The sequence below is a fragment of the Lissotriton helveticus genome, chromosome 8 (assembly GCF_964261635.1).
Source record: "Lissotriton helveticus chromosome 8, aLisHel1.1, whole genome shotgun sequence".
In the NCBI taxonomy this organism is placed as follows: domain Eukaryota; kingdom Metazoa; phylum Chordata; class Amphibia; order Caudata; family Salamandridae; genus Lissotriton; species Lissotriton helveticus.
In genome coordinates, this window is record NC_136069.1 from 191,703,161 (window position 1) to 191,725,511 (window position 22,351).

Sequence of the window (22,351 nt, forward strand, 5' to 3'; positions counted from 1 at the left end):
TACTTCCTAAACCGGGGCGGGACCCCACTAGGTGTGGATCCTACAGGCCCCTCTCCCTACTTAATCTTGACTATAAGATTTTGGCGAAAGTCCTTGCCACTCGACTGTCTTTACTTATGGAATCTATCATTTCGCCGGCCCAGTCTGGATTCGTCCCCCATAGATCCACCTCCTTCAATCTGCGGACGTTGTTTTCTGTACTTCACAGGATTGAGCCGGATACTCCGGCGGCTGCGGTGTTTTTAGACGCCGAGAAGGCATTTGACTCCTTAGAATGGTCGTTTTTTCTGTCCGTCATGCACCGAATGGGCATGCCGGCCTTGTTTGTCTCCACGGTCGAGCTACTTTATACTGCCCCCAGAGCACGGCTGCGCCTTAACGGCACGCTCTCTGATAGCATCCCTCTTTCCCGGGGAACCCGACAGGGATGCCCCCTGTCCCCACTATTGTATATTCTGGCCATGGACCCCTTGGTACGCCACTTTCAGGAGCGCCACTTGCACCGCGGGCTCCAGTTCCGGACGGGTCCGTTACTCATCTCCCTCTACGCAGATGACACCATTCTGTATGTCAGGTCTCCGGAGACCAACCTGTCGCCCTTGCTGCTTGAGGTGGAACGCTTTGGGAAATATTCCGGCCTTCGCATTAATTGGCACAAGTCTGACATCTTCCCGCTCACCCCCTCCACTGCCCGCTGGGACTGCCCGTTCCCACTTGAGTGGAATACTGATTCGGTGAAATATCTGGGTATCCACATTCATCTAGACACGGTATCCATGATTCGTCTCAATTACGGACAGGCGTTAGACTTTCTGGAGGATAATATTGCGCGTTGGATTCGCCTCCCTCTCTCGATGGCCGGCCGTATCGCCATAATCAAAATGATTATACTTCCCCGTTTTTTGTATTTATTTAATAACATACCGATCCCGCTCACTCAAATCTTTTTTGCCCAACTACGCTCTCTGTTGTTGCGATTAGTGTGGGGGGACAAGAACCCTCGAGTTTCTTGGCGCATCCTAACGCTGCCTTATGAACGGGGTGGCTTTGGAGTGCCAGACTTTTATATTTATTACCTAGTCGTGCAATGCGCCTATGCGCATCCTTGGTTCCATCCGGACGCTCGGATCCCATATTTGAGACCTGAAGCAGACTTGGTCCTACCACTTACCCTCAACTCGATATTGCCCAAAGGCTTGCCCCGAGACCCACTTGACATACAAACTGTGTCCACTACATCGTGGGCCTGGATGCAGCTGCGTAGACTGCTCCGGTTGGACGTGCTGTACTCCCCGGCTCTTCCATTGCCTAACCCACACTGGCTCCCCATCACCGCGGAAGCGGTGGTCCGCAGAACGTTGTCCAAATACCAGCTCGCCACGATAGGGGATCTGTTCCCGGACGGACATGTTTTTTCGGTGTCCGAGGATCCGCGATTTACGGACCGGACGTTTATGGATTCCTTTGTCCTGACTAGGGTGAGGTCTATGCTTAGAGCGCAGTTTCCCTCGTTCCCACTGCCGCCGGACGACATGGCAGCATTGACTTTCCTACTCCAGTCGCAAACAGGAGCCCACATGGTCTCCAGGTTGTATGGACTCTGTGTGGCGGCCCTTCCTGCTTCGGATGCGAAAGTTCGTGCGGCTTGGGAACTTGATCTGGGTGGCCCTATCACGGACGCCCAATGGGATGCCTGTTGCCGCTCCACTAAAGAAGTGTGTCAACAGTAGACATAAGCTAATACATTTTAAATTTTTGAGGCGCCTATACTTCACCCCGGCGCTGGCCCACAAAATTGACCCGGCCAGGTCTCATCACTGCCCTAAATGCAAGGCTCCACATGCCGATTTTGCACATCTCACATGGACCTGTCCGAAACTGCACACCTACTGGCTACAGGTACACCGCATCCTGGGCGACATTTTAGAATGCGAATTGCAACACAGGCCGGAAATTGCACTGCTTGGCTATGTCGCTGAGTTCCCCCGGACCACGCGTAGGCTTGCTGCAATAGGTTTCTTGCTGGCGAAAAGGGAAATTGCTTTACTTTGGGGGTCCAGGCGAATCCCTGATTCCAAAACTTGGATGCGCAGCCTTGCCCAATGCAACACCAATAGTGTGGAATACTCCACACAGATCCCAACAGCTTCACGCCCGATCGACATCTGGGGCCCATATCGGCAGTATATTGGCAAGATTACACGAGATACACACTCCCAAGCTGCTAGCTCTATTGTCCCAGAAGGGGTGGGTTAGGTGGTCTTGGTTAACCTGGCGTGCGCTGCCTATTGCGTTCTACAAGGCTTAGCATGTACACACTATTGGAAAGGGGTATGAGTGTGCTGCTGATTTTAGATTGTATGCTGGTTGGTACCGAGTTGTTTCCCTCCTCCGTTTTCTTGCATACTTTGCCCCGGCTGGAGTGGTTGCTTCACCCTGGTCTTTTCGTTTGTCGTCTTACCTGGCCTCATCTGCCTATGCCAATGCTACTGCCATCATGCTTGTAAATAGATGTGTTGCTTGCCGCTCTCTCTATCACGAAGGCTCATTCGTTTTTGTTCTGTTTGGAAAAGGTTATATCTCTTTGTGTCATCTTTCCACGTGTGCAATATTCCTTCAGATTTGGAAAAGTGAAAATAAGACTTTAGAATGTGTTCCAATGCTTGTAATGTCATTGGTCTAGTCGTCCATTTACTTCCTTTGTATAATGACCATTAACGTTTTCTTTGTACACAGTTTCATGTGTAATTGTCTGCTTGCACGGACCAATCTGATGCTAATAAAGAGATTTAAAAAAAAAAACCATGAAAAGCAGCCTCACATCAATTGATGCAAAAATAGACGCCATGAATTCCCGCATGGGCACAATTGTATACAAGATAGAAAGGCAAGACCACCGGATGACAGAGACAGAAAATAGAATTTCCAAACTGGAGGATGGCGCCTCGAGTAGTAATGAGCAAACATTACAGATGTACCGACTACTGAAAGTCATCAAAGCCAAAAATGAAGACTTAGAGGCGTGTTCCCAACGGAACAACTTGCGTGTACTAGGTCTTTCAGAGACAACCAATACTAGCCGCATGGAAGATTTTATCGAAAAGCTAATCCGTGATCTGTTTGGAGCGGAAGCATTCTCTCAACACCTAGTACTTGAAAGATCGCATAGATCACTAGCCGCATGACCCCCTCCCGGAGCACCACCACGGCCGGTGATAGTCAGATTCCTCAATTACCGCGACAAAGAAATGTTTGTTCGACCAAGCACAGGAAAAGAAAGTAGTAGAATATGAGAATACTACCTTCTCCTTCTTCCCTGACTGTACACATAATGTCCGAGAGGCGAGAAGAAAATTTGCCACTGTTAAAAAGAAGCTGCATAAAGCAAGCATCACCTATGCCATGTTATATCCGGCACGACTTTGGGTTGCACATTAAGGGGAACAGTACTTTTTCCACAACCCTCAAAAAGTTGATGACTTCTTAAAAAGAAATCTGCGAGTAACATCTGCGGCGGCATCAACCAGATCCAGATACAAGTCTCGGCTGTCAAAGCTGGACTAAGAATGGTATAATACGTTAAGTGTCCTGCTGTAACAGAAGTAGACTATATAGATTAAGGTACTCTTTCCTGCAACTGCGTAACATGATCAAGGCAGGTGAGCCTGCAGGGACAATGTTAGGTTATGTTATGTTATATGGAATTTATTACGTGCACAATTACTCTTGAGTATCCTGGAGTGAAGAGGTAGCAACCTGCGGCTAGAACAAGAATTAATAGGCCTGTGTAGGAAGGTGGATATCTGACTATGGTTACCCCCAACTTTTTGCCTGGTGTTTTGCTGGTTTTTGACTTAGTTGGCCTGGGATCCTGCTATTCAGGACCCCAGGCTTCCTGCTCTCTCTGTTGAAATGGACTCCATGTACCCTAGGTACATATCTAATTGGATACTGAGTCACCTTATCAGTCCCTGTACAGTATACCTTAGGTATCCAGGGCATAAGTGTACCCAGGGCCTACCAGGGGCTGAAGCATGTATTATGCCACCCCTGGCTGGCCATCCAAAACTGACACAACTGGCTGCAAGACAGCTGGGGCAAGGTGGTGTAATCACCCTTTGCTGTAGATATAGTAAACTTATATCTAACCCTAAAATGGACACATATATTCCTATCAGTCACTCCTATAGCAGGCCTTATCAATCCTGAAGGCAGAGTGCTTGGAATTATGTGAGATGGTGCTCTGGCATGAGCTGAGCCCGTTTGCAGCTTGAGGAACCAAGTCCTAATAGCAGTTCCATGATAACGCTATACCATATACTCTTAAGTGCATTATAATCCTCGCGGTTAAATGCTAACTCTGGTATGACATTATCAAAACATGTCGAGTAAGGTGTCATACGAATTGGAATACTACCCCCTCGCCAATTCTGGCGACGGGGGTAGCATTCACCCTTCTAGAGGGACACGACATGTATGTAACTGAGAACCCCAGTTAAAGTTAACTCGAGCCTTGGCATCACAAAATGGATGCTGCCACCACAGACACAAGTCTGACCTCCTGCTGCTGGGAGTCCTTCCAGAGAGGGAGGCTTGGACAAAGGGTTTCCTGCCTTGGGAGGTGCTAGCACCACCCCAGACAGGATTCTGTGTATTGGGTAGGATAGGCCTGAAAGGAATGAGACATGCCTGGGGCACACAAGGTGCCCTGTGCATACACCGGTTCAAACCAGTTGCTGGGGCATCCCTGCCCCAGCTCTGGCGCGAAACCGGACAAAGGATAGGGGGTATAACCACCCCCCTTCCTGGTCCCACCCAGGGGAGGGACCTAGTCAGTAGTGCAGACCCCTTTAGCAGGATAAAGGTAGGAGCTGGTCCCATTCCAAATTAGATTAATCCTGAACTACTCTACAAGAAGAAACTCTGGACTTCGACGTTCTGCTCCACAGAAGACTGAAGAAACCTCCCTTGTGGGCAAGGAGTGTCCACCCTGCGCAAGCAGGCACCATCAAGCGTCCAGCGGCTTCACTTTGTCTTCTTCCCTCGAGGATCCAGACTTCAGAGCCCGACGAGACCCGGATTCCCAGACCTCTCCGACCTCAACTCACATCTGCAGCAAAGCTGAGACCCGTGGGTGCGACGAGACACGTGGGACCGGCCATCTTGAAAGAAACTGCACTTCGCTTCCAGCACGACTCCCGAGGTAAACTCGACCAAGTGCTTTGGGGACTGAGAAGCCCCAGCCCCGAGCAGCCCCTGCACCGAAGATCAGCCCTCCAGCATCCACGAGATCTGCGTGGGGCCCTTCTGCTTGTTTGCTGCTCGACGCGTTGTCTGGTCACTTGCTGGCTGGCTAGTGGCCTCCTAGACGATGAACTTTGAAATCGTTGCTGCTGGTCTGGTTGCTCCAGACTGGCCCTTGCTCCCTTCCAAAAGAGGGGCACCATGGACTCTCCTAGTCCGCACCAGACGCTTTCTCCACTCACCGCGTGGGTTGCCTTAGCCAAGGCCTGTTGACGCCGATTCCGGATCCAACATCGCCGACAGCGAGAGCCTGCGTGGGACAGCTCGTGCCTCCATCCTGGTCATCGAAGACACCTTCTGGTCCACGTGGCTGCAGAGTCAAGCGTCCACTCTTCACCTGATCGCGACAACGACATCTGGTTCCTTCATGGTTCCACACCGGTCACTGGCTAGTGACTTTGAACATTGCTTTCAGGTCTCCTTCTTCACCGATCCACCCTTGGATCGCACCGGACATCTTCCTCCTGGTCGCCTGCAGCATCTTTTCTTTCAGGCTCCATTGACTTCAACGCGAGACCCCCCACACGACTTCGCACCTATGCACCCGTGGGTGAGGTAACCAGAGCATTTCGGTGCTCAAGGGTAGTTTAACTGTCCTAGTGTCCAGTTCCACAGTCGTTTTAGTCCTACCTAGTCAGGATTGTCCGTACTCACCTTTAACTTGAACTGTACTGTCCATAGACGTTGTTACGCATCTCGCGTGTGAGTTCACACTCTTCACACGCGTTCCGTGGGCCTCCTATTACTTACCTAGAGTTAGTGTAGCGTGGTCCCATCGATCCTACAGCCTCTGGACAGCTCCATTCCTTCTATCGACTTTCACATTCCACTTACTTAGTATATGGTTTGTCGTGCCCCTAGGGCACCATTGTAATTTTGTGCAACTTGTCGTATTTTTCTTAAGAGATTGTCATGTGCTTAGCCCTCTGACCTCATAAAGAGTTCAGAGGTGTTGTTATTAATAAATATACTGTTTATTTTCATAACAACCTGTGTGGTGCCCTTTCATCTGGTATTCAAGGGGTTATATTGTGGTAAAACAGCTGGCTTCACATGCCAAAAGAGTTTAGCCTAAGACTGCTTTGTCCATGCTGCCATTAGGATAACTGGTCTATAAGGTTGACTTACAACCAATCCCCATAAGGGTTGTTTGGACTGATACAAGGTGATCACTAGAACTAGTGAGCATCATATCAGGCCAACTTCTCACAGCCTGGTTAAAAAGGTGAGTTTTGAGAAGCTTCTTGAATCGCTGGAAATCCTGGGTGTGACGCAGCACGACAGGAAGGGCATTCCATAGGGAGGCTACATTGACTGAAAGAGACTAGCCGCCCATCCTGGAGCGACGAAAGTGAGGGGTGGTCATCAGCATATGGGAAGCCGATCGTAAAGATCTCCTGGGTGTATAGAAAGCCACCCTTTTCCTTATGTAGGAAGGACCTGAGTCGTGCAAGGCTCTGTGGGTTAGAATGAGGGCCTTGAACTGCACCCGCTGGGCCACGGGCAGCCAGTGAAGATCACGCAAGTGTGATCTAATACTTGATCGCTTAGAGATGTTAAATAAGAGTCTGGCTGCCGTGTTTTGGATTAATTGCAGTTTATTGACCAGAAATCCGGGTATGCCAAGAAAAAGCGCATTAGCATAATCCAGGCGGGATAAGATAAGCACCCGAGCCACCATTTCCTTGACTGGTTGAGGAAGTAGAGAGAAAAATCTGCTTAAGGATTTAAGAGTTCCAAAGCAGACACCCGTTAGTCTTTTAATGTGCTCCGAGAACCTAAGATCCTCCCCAAACCAGATTCCCAGGTTCTTAGCCGTACCTCCCTCAGAGAGTGGGCGGGGAAATCAGAGGGCCACAAGGTTTCAGTAAAGGAAGGGGGAAACTGGTCGTATAGTAGGATCTCCGATTTCCCCTCGTTATATTTGAGTTTGTCCTGTGCCAGCCAAGTGAATACGGCAGCTAGGCAGCTTTGTGCCATTTTCGTACATAGAACAGGCCCGTTCCAGGTAAACAGAAGATGGGTGTCATCGGCATAGGCCATAATTTTAGCACCCAGCTCTTCGGACAGGGAGATCAGGGGGTCAGATAGATGTTAAAAAGAAGCGGGCTCAGGGTCAAGCCCTGAGGGACTCCAGTCAGGACCTCCCGGGCCGAGGATGAGAACGGAGGCATCCAAACCTGCTGGGAGCGGGTGTTCAGAAAGGATTCCACCCAGGTCCACACTGCACAAGAGAGGCCGATGGCAGAAAGACGGGAGAGGAGAAGCTGGTGGGGTACCGTGTCGAAGGCGGCAGAGAGGTCCATTAAGATCAGAGCCGTTCTGCCGCCCCCATCCAGGCACTCCCTAATTGCCTCTGTCATCTCCACTAGAGCCGTCTCTGTGCTATAAGATGATCTGAAGCCTGACTGTGCCGGATGCAAAGCTCCGGAGGTTTCCACAAAGGCCTCCAGTTGACGGAAGGCCACCTTCTCACAGACTTTGGCCAATGCTGGAAGTAGGGATATGGGGCGGTAATTGGCAAGTATCAGAGGGTCCGGTGTCGGCTTTTTTAAAAGCGGAAGAAGCTTAGCTTGTTTCCATTGTTTTGGCAGCCTCGCTGACTGAAGTGACCTATTAACAATGGATGTTACTTCCGTATATACAACATCGGCCATCCCGGCCAAAACTCTGCCTGGGCATGGATCCGAGGGGGAGCCTGATTTAAGTGATTTAAGAATAGTAAGAATGTCTGACGACTCCACCAAGGCAAACAGAGAATAGCTGGTTAGGAGGGGTATGGATGGTGGGTGATAGGAGCGGCTGCGGAGGGTTCAATGACGCGGCCAAGCTTTCTTGGATTAGTTGGATTTTAATAATAAAGAAAGCAGACAACTCCTCACATCACCCCGGGGAAGCAGGGATGGACTTATGCTCCGCTTAGGGCGACATAAAGCTTTGAACAATGGTAACAATTTCTTTACTGTTATTAGCTTTCATTATTCTACCCGTAAGTGCTTTTCTAACAGATGAATAATAAATTCTCTGAGCCGAACGTATTTCGGATTTAGCCAATGGACAGTAGGTAACCCTCCAGCGGCGTTCCAACTTCTTACAGCCCAGTTTCAATTCCTTTAAAGCAAGGGAATACCAGGATTGAGAGAGCCTCGATCTATGAACCATGCTAGACAAAGGTTTGGAAGAAGATTCTACTCCCCTACTGACCCAGGTGTTAAACTGGTTAACCGCATCCTCCAGGTCAACAGCAGGAGCTGCCTGTGAATGCATTAAGGCATCAATCAGCCCAGGAATATTAATCTTGCGGGCCGTAGGACCTGGTAGCAAAGAGGGCCGCCAGGAAGGTTTATCCAAGTCCCAAGAGAAAATTATCAGAGCATGATCAGACCAAATCACAATACCCAGTAAGAAATGCTAGACTCACTGTACAGGCTGGTCGGCACCAGTTTGATTACCTATGGATATTATTGACTGCCTTTGGATAAATGATGGCGAAAACGCTACTGTAGCCAGACACTCCCTTCCTCCCCCCTGAACTTGTTCATTCAATGCTAGACTACGGTCAAGCGGGGCATCAAGGGGTGACTGTGTCATGCGGGCCCTCTAGCTTTACCCTCATGGGTGATCCCCTTCATACTCCTATACACTTTATAGCTACTTAGTTAGGGATGTATGCCAGTGTGTTATGTATACAATCGTGTTTTCAAATAGTAATTATGATGGGGTGGGAATGTATGCCGGACAAGTTGGGGAAGTCGAAGTGGGTGGTGGGAGGGGGAACTGTCAGACACAATGTCAACTGTTTATTGATAAATTATATAATCCGATGCAAAATCACTGCTTAGATATCAAGGCAACAATAAGTAGGCCCATGTTTATCAGATGCTTGGATGACCACAGACTCCAAGATGCAGGCTAAACTCCGTTGCATAACATGGAATGTCTGAGGGCTAAATAACCCATGTAAAAAGCGACATGTTTTGGGGTACCTAGATAGACATCAAGTACAGATTGCTATATTACAAGGAACTCACATAGACCCAGCCTTTACCACTAACTTCGCTTCCCGATGGGCATCATATTGTTGATTTTCATCCTACTCTACATAATCAAGGGGCGTTGCAATTCTTAGTTAAAGGTACACGCCGTTTATCCTAGGCGGCACACTACTAGACCCCCAGGGCCGATATTGTCTAATGTGGGGACGCCTAGCATCTCAGTAACTCACCATTGCAAACTGTCATGGCCCCAATGTAAATAACCCCCTTTTCTTCCCAACCCTGTGGGGCAAAATACTTTCAGTGGGATCAATCTATCTACTCTGGAGAGGAGACTTTAACATGACAATGTCCCCTTCAATAGATGGGTCCCACCCAACCACGCAACACTACCACCATGCAAAGACAACTAGTAGGGATCATCACCGACAATTATCTCCTAGATGCATGGCGATATTTGCATCCCCTGGCCAGGGAAGGCACACATCACTCTGCTGTATACTCCTCGTGGTCTAGACTAGATTATTGGTTTGTCCCGAAAGGCATGGGAACTGGGTAGACACACTGGCGCATCTAGCAAGGACATATTCAGATCACTCCCCGGTAAAGATGGTACTGTCGCTTCTCTCTAGTCAGGTTCCCTACGCAAAGTGGAGACTAAACCCACTGCATTTACTAGACACTGTCTTCAAAGCTGAAATTGGGCAAAAGATCCAATACTTTTTTTGAACAGAACACAAACTCCGTGCCTAATATTACCACAGTAGGGGAGGCGTTCCTAGTTACCATAAGGGGGTCATGCATAGCTAAAGGAGGTGGCATCTTAAAAGATACCCGTATCTATCTCAGCCAACTTGAGCAGATATTAAAACACTGGAACAAGGGCTGTGCAGAAAAACAGATGAAGACTCCCTTAGAGCCAAGTTGCGAGATAAACTGACGGAATACAACGAAACGGATAACTGAGAACGTAAATTCAGAAGTAAATATCACGAAGCACGAAAATACGGGGAGGGAGACCGCCCGGCGAAAGCAATCGCTGACCTTGTCCGACAACCTCAATTCTCTAATTACGTTGTAGAAATCCAGTTCTCGGAGGGTGTGACATGCAGAAACCTCTCCAGCCAGTTACACACTTTCATGACATATTATAAAACCTTATATGCAACACATAGAAAACAACCACTCAATCTCCTAGCATATTTTCAAGACACTGCCTAGGCCTGGTTGGGAGATTTCCAGAGGGAATTCTTGGGGGCAGAACTGGAGGAGGATGAGATTACGGCAGCGATCATGCAAATTAAATCAGGCCGAGCGCCGGGATCTGATGGACTGCCAATCGAATTTTATAAAACATATCTGGCTCAACTTGTCTCAATTTTAAAAGCAGTTTTGTACAATATAAAAGAGATGGGACAGCTCCCGACCACAATGAGAGAGGCTATGATCACTTCCCTACTTAAACCTGTTAAGCCTTCAAACCAATGTGAATCTTACCGCCCACTCTCACTGATAAATTGCGATACAAAAATCCTTGCTAAGGTCCTGTCAAACAGATTGTGTTGAATAGCGTTTTAGGAACCTAGTGTAATTTTCCCGGTTCATGCCCTTATATAGGTATAAAATATCGTATCCTTATATAGGCATAGAAATCATAACCATATTAAGACATAGCTCAAGTAGTCCTAATACGGCTTGGCTACTTCCACTAGTTCCGAAAATCTACAACGATTTCTTGGAAAACCCTGCCTTCAGCAGTCAGGGACTTCCCCTGGATGAATATTGATTTATCCAAGAACTCATGGAGTTTTCAGAGAATTAAGTCTCTAATGACATTATTATGTCCAATCTTACGTCAAACTCGGCACCTTCAAGGTTTAAATATGCTCACACTTGTCCAAACAAACACACAGTGGTTTGGAGCAGTTCGACTATCTACTTGCCCGACGCGCCCTGCTGCAGCAAGTGCCGAAGGAAGCCGATCCTCCAGCTGACGCACTGAGAGGCGCTGTCCTTTCTCCTGCCGAGAAATCCAGCTCCAGTGTTTCCAGGTTACCCTCGCGGGTTGCTGGGAAATCGAGTGGTGAGAGAGAGATACCAGACCTCCTACATTCTAAAACCAAGGTACGGAGCTGATTAGACCCTAAGAGAATTCTTGGAATAGATTCTTGGCAAAGAATACTAAAACTAGGCTACACCTTACTTATTTCTTCCCTTGTACTAGACCTAGGTTAGGTACACCGGGGTAGGCGTATTTTAGAAGCACCAGTTGAGTACTTTTAGCCATTATTTATCACTGTATGTATTTTATGCATTTTAGGTATTTTATGGCTTAGAAACCATATCATGCTTTTACAATATTATTTTATAATACTCTTCGTACTGTACGCTTTGTACTTTACCGCAAGTATTACAATAGCAGCAGTTCATTTCTTACGCTTGAGAAAGAAGACTGTTCAATAAATATTTTATTGAAAACGCCTGTCTCTTTTTTTCTCTGCACCTCTGGTGAAACGAAGCATGCCCGATTGACTAAGTAAAATAACTATCTATTGTTTCCGCGACTCTGGAGATATATTTCGCATTCTTGGGAAACAAAGTTGTCATGTTTTGAGTGGTTGTCAGAAACTAATCCCTTCTTGTTTATTCGAGAAAGTTTCTAGTGACCTCTGAGCTAGCCGGCACACACACAATTAAGTTTAGTGCATTCGGTAGAGACCTAGTCGACTTCAGTCCTACGTCTAAACTATAGGATACACTATTACAATGCGCAGAGCCTATTGGGAATATAGGAACTACACTACAATTGAACCTATTAATGAATAGATTGGTATTGCCGGATCAATCCGGATTTATCCCAGGGCGAGCGACACCCCACAATCTTAGGACTCTCTTCACAGACATGCAAGATATTGACCCAGACAGTGCCACAGTGGCAGTGTTTCTTGATGCCACCAAGGCATCTGACTATGTGGAATGGGATTATCTTCTGGGTACATTGAGGTACATGGGAACGCCCCCAGAATTCCTCGGATGGGTAGAATTATTATCTTATCAGCCAACTGCCACTGGGGTATGCCCCCCATTTACCATCACTAGAGGCACACGTCGAGGCTGTCCATTATCCCCCGTACTATTTGCTCTGGCTACAGAACCGCTAGCTGCAAAAATAAGACAACATCATAAGGAACGCGCACTGGTGTACCCGCCCAGGCAACTTTTAATCTCACTATATGCGGATGACATTACACTCTACCTTAAGGACCCACAGGATAGCCTAAATCCGCTATTGCAGGAAATTATGAAATTTGACGAGTACTCGGGTATAAATATCAATTGGACTAAATCAGCCATTTTTCCGCTGACCGACGGGACCACACCATATGCACTGGACTATCCCCTGACATGGTGCAGCGAGGAGATTAAATACCTATGGATCAAAGTCCCCAGGAATAAAGACAAATTACCGCACTCCACTTACGGTAAAACTTTGGAAGTTGTTCCGGAACCAATCACTCGATGGATAGCCATGCCCCTGTCCATGGTAGGGCGGATCTCCCTGGTAAAAAGTATATTACTGCGTAAATTCCACTATCTCTTCACTAATATTTCCTATAATCCAGGGAAAACCTTTTTTAACACATTCAAAACACAGACAATTTGATTGGTGTGGGGAGACAAACAGGCTAGGCTTCGATGGAACATACTGACGCAACCGTTCTCAAAGGGAGGTTTCGAGGTACCAAATTTTGAACTATATTATTACTGTGCGCAAGCACACTACGCCACATACTGGTTCCACCCACCCCCTTTATGCCACACCTGGCGGTAGAAATGGGCTACATGGCTCCTACCTCCCTCTCGGGCCTCATATCCATACCCCCTAAGAAGCGTGATCAGGATCCTACTACAGTTGCATGCACCAACTCCGCTTGGAGAAAGATTACCACTAAACTGGACAGGCCAATGTTGTACTCTCCCAAATTGTCATTGATTCGTCACCCAGATCTCCAGGTCACCTATGAACGACAATGCGGATCAATGCTAGAACAATTCCAGATAGAAACATGGGGGACCTCTATATAAATGGAAATTTTCAGTACAAGGAGCAATTCTTTGGCACAGCCAAACCCACAACCATGGAATTATTTATGTTTGTTAGGCTTAGACAAAGCATAAAAGCTGCCACACCGGCATTTCCACATGAATCCCCCACTCTTCCACCACCCCACAAGCTTCTATAAGCTGAACCACCTCAACATGTCACTTCACTTATCTACCACCAAACACAAAAAGCAACTAAGCCATGTGCGCTGGCATCCGCTTAGAGTGGGAGGCCAACCAGAGGGTAGAGCTGACAGACAAACAATGGGAGTTCTGCTGCAAGCAGACAGAGGCCCTTACAGCCAATAGTAGACTGCGACTGATCCATTATAAATTTCTACATAGACTATACTACACCCCACTCAAACTCCATAAATTTAAGCTTAGAGATGACGACAAATGTGCTAGGTGTGGCAGAAAGGGAGCTGGCTTTCTCCACTTAGCCTGACAGTGCCCTGCAAATTTTTTTTATTTTTCTTTACGGAGTTTTATATAGCGCAAACTTGACCCGGAGGTATCGGGTATCAGAGCACCTTACGTAGCACCAGTTGCATTACATGAGGACACATTCATTTTTGTTAGGCACAGGGAGATTAAGTGATTTGCCTATAATCACAGAATGTTCAGCGTCATTGACGAAACTTGAAACCAGTTCCCCAGATTGGAGGTTGACCAACCTAGCCATTAGGCCAACTCCTCTTCCCAATCTTTGAATACTGGCAACAGGTATTTCAAGGAATGGCACAGATGGTAGGCACAATACTTCAGGTATCTCCCCAACACAGCACTACTTGGGTACACAGACTAAGTCGATACCGTATATAAGAAATATCTGGTGTTAGGGTTCCGGATTGCTAAACGTAAAGTGGCCTGCAGGTGGGGGATAGGGACGCGCCCCTAAATTTAAGGAATGGCTGCATGGTCTCACAATATGGCAAGAACAGTCGTTCAACTATGCAGAATTGCTCCCGCCTGATTCCAGGCCAAGGGAAATATGGGACCCTTTGAAGACATATTTATTGTCTTCATCAGAAGAAGCAGTAGCCACCCCGGATGGCCCGGAGGACGCTGCAATGAAATGGTGCAATGGCAGCACGGAGTTACTGGTTCCTAATGCAGGCTAAAAGATATACGTGGCCCGTCATACTGCAGTAGATAACGGTAAATGGAGAATCCGAGAGTTAAGTGATTAATAGTCATAAATGCATATAATTAATCATCATACGGTTTGGGTATGTGTTCATGTAAATCATACCTGGATAGATATAGAGGATTTGTTCTGCACGCTGTGGAATGCTATTACATAATGATGTGAATATGTATTGATGCGTAGAATAATACGGTGTATGGCAGGGGAACTGTTCCCCGAGATCTTTTTTTTCTTTTTCTTTGTAAGGAGAGTTAAGCTCAAACATTTTTTATAAAAAACTAGTAATGTTGCTTATATAACTTTTTTAATATAAATAGCGTTTTCCTTACAATCGCAATCAGACAGAATTTTACTCATGTGCTCTTTTTACAGATAGAAGATATATTGCAAATGATTTTATGTATTTAAGCAATACAAAATTTCACTTCGCTTCAAAAAAATAATTTATTTATTTTTTAAAGTAGGTAACATGGAAAAAAGGTCTTTGAAGCCTCTAAAGTCAAAAGTCCTAATGGTTGGAATACTCCCAGACCAAGATCAAAAGCTAAGAAATGTGAAATATGTTGTTGATTTGAAGGGGTCTTTTAGGTTAGTGGTTGATATCACAGGAGATTAAATTGCGGATAGTTGTCAAGACAATAAATGTTAGGATTGTGAAGGGCATTTTAATCTGACAGATGCAAGGGCCATACCATGGTGAACTTACTTTACATTTTCATCCTATGACCACGCCAACCACCTATAAAACATAACCTTACACACTGAAAAATCAGGTGAACAAAAATACATTCCTAAAATATGTAGTGAAATGTGAGTGAAGCAGAAAGCGCAATACTACAAGTATACGTACACGCAGTGAGTAATCACTTTCAGGTGGAATCTGGTCCATTCTTTCTTGCTTTTTATATCCACTTTTTCCAGTTGAATCATCTAAATCTTCAGGTATTCGGAAATCATATTTATCCTTATGAAAATCAAATTCAGGTTTTCCATGCTTATCCCTGAAATAAATCAAAATCAAAGTAAGCATATAAAACATTAAAAAACGTGCCTCTGCATCTTAACATAGAACTTTTACAGTCTCTTTGGCAATTAACTTCAACATGACAGTTTCCTAACCATATCACTTATGTATGAATTTCTCTTTGTCACTGTTTAAGTCCCTGTCTCGATTTTCTTTCGCACTAAATGTATTTGTCAGTTAGGTTTGTACAAAGCAGAATAAAGGACATGTGTAGCAAAACTGGTGCTCATATAAAGCGCTCTTTTTTAATAAAAGCAGTGCTCCATGCTGAGGACACTCCACAAGCCAGTGAGGCCGTCAATGGACTGAGGCAGTCAAAAAAAACGGGAGATTAACTTGATGCTCAAGCCAGTGTAAAAAAAAATTAAACATCTAGGGACAGAAATACACATTTTATATATTCAGGCTACCATGCACTATTGCTTCTATTACAAAGATACTGTGCATCACAATACATTTGCAAAACTGATACAGTTCGACTCTTAAAAGCAAATTTGAAATTCCAGATAACAAGACTCAAATTGGATATACAAGCAGACTAAAATAAACTAGCTCTTCATACACTTCATCTTCAATTTCAGCTGACCAAGATAGTCCCAAAATACCTTTAGGCCTGGAGAGTGGTGACTTCTCTATGAACTCAAGCACTCATTTTTTTAAATTTTAGACATGGCTTAGCTCAGCTAAGGAAGGGGTGGGTGAGAGGAACTCCCCAACTAGGCTTGATAGTCATATTACTATCACCCATAGCTCAGAGACCTCCCTATCCTGGGGTACTGTGTTGGCATGAAGCCTGGATGCCCCCTCGGGGTACAGGTGCGGAAAAACATACAGCTGGGTAAATGATGAAAACGAGAGGCCTGCACACAGGAAACATTTGCTTTACATTATTTGAACTTAAAAAAATGCAATAAACAACAAAACTATCAATCAAAATATAAATGTAAAAATATATGGATTCAGTTATTGTTCAGGAACCTCTTCTCCTTCCAACGCTCTGCAGGCATTGGTGGTTTGGAATGTCAGCAGTAGCAATGGGCAACAGAGAAAAGCATCCACTGATCCCAGTTTATACATGATCCACAATGCATCCCCCGACAGACACAGATTAGTTTGGGGGCGGGAGATGGTACCTGGGTGTGCAAAGCCATTGCTTTGTGGCCGAGGAGTCCTAGTTTGGGGCACCTCTAGACTTCCACCAGCTATTACCATAAAATCCACACTGGGATATGTTTTTTGAGGTAGGATTTTCGGAAAGGACTTCTGTGGCTGCTCGGCTGCCTTTGGGAGAGGGCTGCTGCTTTTGGTGCTACTCACTTTGCTGCCACCAAAACCCAGAATTGTTGGTCAAGATTTGTAGCACTCATGTCTTTTCCCATTTGTGTCTTTTTTTTATTCCTCTACAACATGGAATCTACTAGCTACTGGACTTCTGGTCAGATGCTTGACACTCTCAGCCAAGTTTGTCTGCTGAGTAACTGTGTTGATCTCTTGAGGCTGCATCAGCACCATCTACGGCGCACTGGATGTTGGCATTCTAAGTAGTTTTTCCTTCTTGAACAAATAATTCACCTCAAGTTCCTACAAGTCTCTGGAAGTCGTTTGATAAACTCTTCCATCTCCTCCCATTGGCATCTATCATATCTAAGGCTTCCAGTTTTTACAGATTTTTACAGATAAAGCAGACATAAAACAATGTATTTCCTGTCTTATTTATTTTTTAAAGCGGAAAAATACAGAAAAGTATGCTTGTTGTGAGGGACTTTCCTTGTTGTCCTTCATGAATTCCAGACCAACTGCTAAGAAGATAAACACCATGAGGATGTAAAATCATGGTGAGTCTCCCTTAAATACAAGCATATGTTAACATATATTTGTATACAATGGCACTATTTATCTGTCGGTGTAGTGTTTCATTATATTTGGCTGTTAATTTTCTAAAATGCGACAGGCATCAACGTAGGAGTGCATGTTTATTAGTTAAATAAACTGTGGAACTGGGTCTATAAAGGGCCGTCCTTTTGACAAATTTTTCGGGTTCCGCTACTGCAGAGAGCGATGAGTACGGTCGCTTACTAACACTAGATCAGTTAATAGACCGTGAGACTGGTTCCACTGACTGGCTAAGCATTCCTGAAGTGCACGCATGTGCAACCTGGCATAGAGAACGATCATGATGCAAGACGCCATCATTCCCAGCAGTTGCATATAAACTCGAGGTGGAAGTGATTGATTGGTCTGAAACTGAAGAACTAACGCCTGAATGTTTCGAATTCTGGCCGCGTTAGGAAACACCAGAGCGTTTTGAGTATCTAAAGTGGCTAGGTATTCTGAGTTTTGGCTGGCTGCAGATGTGATTTTAATACATTGACTGTAAACCCCAGTTGGTGAAGTAACATAATGGTTATAGAAGTATGCTTGCGGCATTGTTGGTACGTACTTGCTTTAATGAGCCAGTCGTCTAGTTACATGATGACATGAATGCTTTGTCTTCTCAGATGAACAGCTACAATAGCCAGACACTTTGTGAAGACTCTGGGGGCAGTGGTGAATTCCAAATGGGAGTACTTTAAACTGGTAATGTTTATCTGCTACCACAAACCTGAGGAATTTGCGGTGAGCAGGGTGGATTGGTATATAAAAGTAGGCGTCCTTTAAGTCTAGGTTAGACAGAAAGTCGCCTTTTTGCAAAAGAGGTAGTACTTGTTGAAGTGTTACCATGTGGAAATGGTTTGATTGAATGTAAAGATTTAGTTCTCCGAGATCTAATATTGGTCTGAGAGAGCTGTCCTTTTTGTGAATTAGAAAGTAAAAGGGATACACGCCCAACCCTTGGTGTTGTAGTGGTACTGACTCTATAGCTCCTTTTAGTAGTAGGGACTGTACCTCTTGTTTGAGGAGGTGTAGATGATCTGGTGAAAGTTTGTGTGACTTTGGGGGAATGTTTGGTGGAGTGTTGATGAACTCCAGGCAGTAACCAGAACGGATAATCTGTAGAACCCATTTGCCTGTTGTTATTGACTGCCACTTTGGAAGGAAATCCGACAGTCTACCCCCGATAGGTGTTAAGTGGTCTGGGGGAACTATGGGCAAGTCACTGCTTTGTATTGAAGGGAGTTGCGTGTATTAGAACCTCTACCTCTGCCTTTGCCATTGTTCCCTCTGTAAAACCCCTCTGAAGTAATTTTTTGGGCCGGAGGGTTTGTTACTGCCCTCCTAGGTGGATGCAGTTTCCGAGGATGTATTTTTGGACCCTGCCCGATAGAAAGAGCACTGAAAGGAACTTGGGCCTTGTGTATACTGAAGGGCTCCCATAGATGTAGCCACTTCAGTCTCTTTCTTCATCTTTTCAAGTGAAGAATCTACCACTGGCCCAAAAAGGTGTTCTTTATCAAAAGGTGTGTTCAATATGGAGGTCTGAACCCCGATATACGTAGCCAGGCGTGTGTTCTCAAAAAACTTCCCATTGAGCTCAATGTTATATTGTGCTTAACTTGTGTTGCATATTGCAACAACTGTATCGATTGTAGTTATTGCAACATCTCATTCTGAGAAAGTATTTTTATACCTACTTGTGGTTCTAAAATAAAACAATATATTTTTATATACAAAATAATTGGCCTAGAGTTCAGTTCTTGAGTGTGTGAGACCATTTGCTGACTGAGTGTGTACAGCAAATGCTTTACACTGTCCTCTGATACTGCCTTATTGCTCGACCAAGCTACCGCTTTAGAGAGTAAGGTTATATCTAACTTTAGCCTCTGCCAAACCTCTGAAGACTTTGGACTCTGTGCACACTGTACCTTACTTTGGTGCAGTATATACAGAGACACTTTCTTATACATGGGCTCTCCTCTTATTACAAAGAGCAATGGTGTGAGGAGTTAATACTTCCATGTCCCATGATAAACTACCCAAATGTCTGCCACCATTCCCCTCGTTTTGATGCAAACCATCAGCAGAGACTAAAGAAGTTGTAACTACTTAATAATAAAGGGCATCAAAGTACCTCTATCGCAGGACCTGCCATAAGATGCCCTAGTCAAGGGAATTTGATGCCTTCGCCATATCAATCGAGGCCGCCACTGCTCCATTCTTTAAGTCTGTCTTTGGACCAGCTCAATCTTAAAATGCAGCAATGTGACCGTTTCAGCTCTGTGAAAGGGATCCCAGAACAAAAGGCATGGCTGCATAACTCTATTAATTAAACACTTTTGGGTGGCAAATGTTATGCTTCACTTGATACAATGTTTTATGCCCTTGAAGGGGTTGAAACCCTTTTTAGCCTGATCCTACCAAACAGAGTAGCTGTCGGATTGCCTATGAAATATTGTGGACCATCAATAATAATGGGGTGTCCCAGTAGCATGCAGAACCTGGGGAAAACAGCAGTATAGAAGCAGAGGTTCTGCCACAAAAGGGGTAATTACTTTCGATATGTAAAGTATATCCACAAAGATATGGGACTATGAATTAATGATACATAAAAACACCCTACTAAAAAACATAAGAAATTACTGTTTTTTTGGAAACTGTTAGGAATGATCCTGTCAGGGCACGTACCATCACCCCTAGAGTGGATAAAAAATATAAGCCTGCACCATCTGATCCAGTGTACATAAAAGGACAATTACCCTGAGACTCGTTGGTAGTTTCCAATGCACGATAAAGGGCAAACTCCCAAACTACGGGAGACGTTCCACTCCCAGATAAGGAATCAAAAGGACACTAGTGTTTACCGCTCTGGCAGATGTGTCAACAGCACCTAGGGAGCACCTAATTTGGTTGTTTGAAATTAATTGTCCCTCACGTACCAGGTCTTGCGCTTTAGATTTATGTTCTTGGGGTAGAAATTGGAGGAGTTTTTCCATTTCATCCCAATGCTTGTAAAATAAATATGCGCCAGAAGTTAGCTACCTGGAAGGCTACCCTTTTTCTGAAGCATCAAGAAGCTTTGATCGGATGATTTTTAAGGTATATTTCAAAGTTGCAAAACTCTACAATTAAAAGAATTTCCAAGTGAAAACCAGCCAATGTTACCCTATGGAGAAAATCAAGTTATCGGTCTTTGGGTAAGTACTCGACCGGCAGAGTTAAGGTTCTGGGGTAAGGCGCCGTGTTCTCCCAGGGTCAGGTAGGTACAGTTGTTACACCCTCAGCGGCACAGGGGCAGCCGGGTGCAGAGAGAGTAGGCCCAATGTTAGCCTATGGCGGGCAGGGGGCCTTTGGTTGGTGACTGCTAGCAGGCAGGCTACGCAGCTGTGGGAGCGGAGATCCTGGTCACTCACACAGGGCAAGTGGGGAAGTAGGATAGGTCAGATACTGCAATTCCAGTGGCACTCTGGCAGCTGGGTGCAGGGTGCTTTTGGGCCGTCGGGCACCCAATGTATTTCAATGAAAAAGCTGCAGGATCGGGGACGGAGATTCTTCAGGTGCAACCACCACTTCAAGAGGTAAGTTGGGAAGCTGTATTTTATTTATTTATTTTAAAGGTTTTCTATAGCACTGGCTAGACCCAGGGGGTATCCGAGGGCTTTACAGTAATGTGGAGGTACATTTTTAAAATATATTTTGAGCAAAACAGGAGCCAATATAACAAAGAAGTAGATAAAATACGAAAGCGATTTACAGAACACTAGATTAAGCTAGCGTGGGTAGTGAGAACTTAGGTTAGGGAGGGTGGGTGCTTGTTGAGAGAGAAGAGAAAAAGGGAAGGGAAGAAAAGAAAAAGGAGGGGAAGACGTGAGTAGGAGTTGGGGGAGTAGCAGGAGTAGTAAATCAGTGGGAGGTAGGGCTAGGAGTCATTAGTATATATAGAGAGCAGGGGGAGGGTAGGGGGGAAGAGTAGCGTAAGGGAGGGGGGATTGGTAGGAGATGGTGCAGGGGAAAGAATTGGAGGGCAGTAGAGGGGGACATGACGTGGTCGCAGCGCCTGAGATCAGTGTCAGAGGTAGGAATTAAGGAATCCAGTATTTGTTGAGGAGGAACAATTTAAGTTCTTATTTGAAGTTGAAGTAGAAGGGGTTACAATGCAGGTCTTTAGGCAGGGAGTTCCAGATGGAGGGAGCGTTACCGGAGAAGGAGCAAACTTGAGTGCCTTTCTTCTTAAACAGGAGGGGATAGGAGTGAGAGCGTTCGTTTTCCTCGTTAGTCGTGCGCAGCCTGCTTTGTGGAGTTTATCTGAGAGGTAACTTGGGGTGTTTTGGTGAAGGGCTTTGTGCGTGATACATGCTATCTAATAGGTGGATCTGCCTTCAATGGTAACCATTTAAGGGTTTTCAGGGCGGGGGAGATGTGATCAAAACGTTTGTAGCCGGAGAGAAGTCTAGCTGCTAGGTTGAGCACAGATTTGAGTGGAGCGAGGTGGACTTTATGGGTTCCAGCGAGGATGGCGTTGCCATAGTCGATTCTCGACCAGCGCTTGGACAACAGTTTTAAAGTCATCAGCCGGAATGAAAGGCTTAATTTTCTTGAGATGACTGAGTGTGAAGAGTGCTCCTTTGGCTGCATTTTTTATGTGCGGTGGTGAGGGTAAGGCTATTGTCAATGGTGATGCCTAGAGACTTAACTGAATTAGAAGTGGTAAGAGAGCAGTTGAGCGCATTAAGGTCAGAGATCCATTCTTGTATGGGAAGTGGGTTATTTTTAGGCGTGAAGAGAATTATCTCAGTTTTTTTTAGGGTTTAGCTTGGAACCGTAATTGGATCTTGGTCAGGGTGTCATTTAGGTGAATGATATCGGAGAGGGATTCAATCTTATAGTAAAGTTGTGTGT

General features: G+C 45.5%; 1 protein-coding gene across 2 annotated transcripts in view; it reads right to left on the reverse strand.

Moving 5' to 3' along the window:
* Positions 1–22,351, reverse strand: part of MORC3 (MORC family CW-type zinc finger 3) — a 644,813-nt gene that overhangs the window by 361,292 nt on the left and 261,170 nt on the right. For both annotated transcript variants that reach the window (XM_078656878.1, XM_078656879.1), the window contains exon 6: positions 15,404–15,554. In XM_078656878.1, coding sequence (XP_078513004.1) covers positions 15,404–15,554 — 151 coding nt within the window. The remainder of the gene's footprint in view (positions 1–15,403; positions 15,555–22,351) is intronic.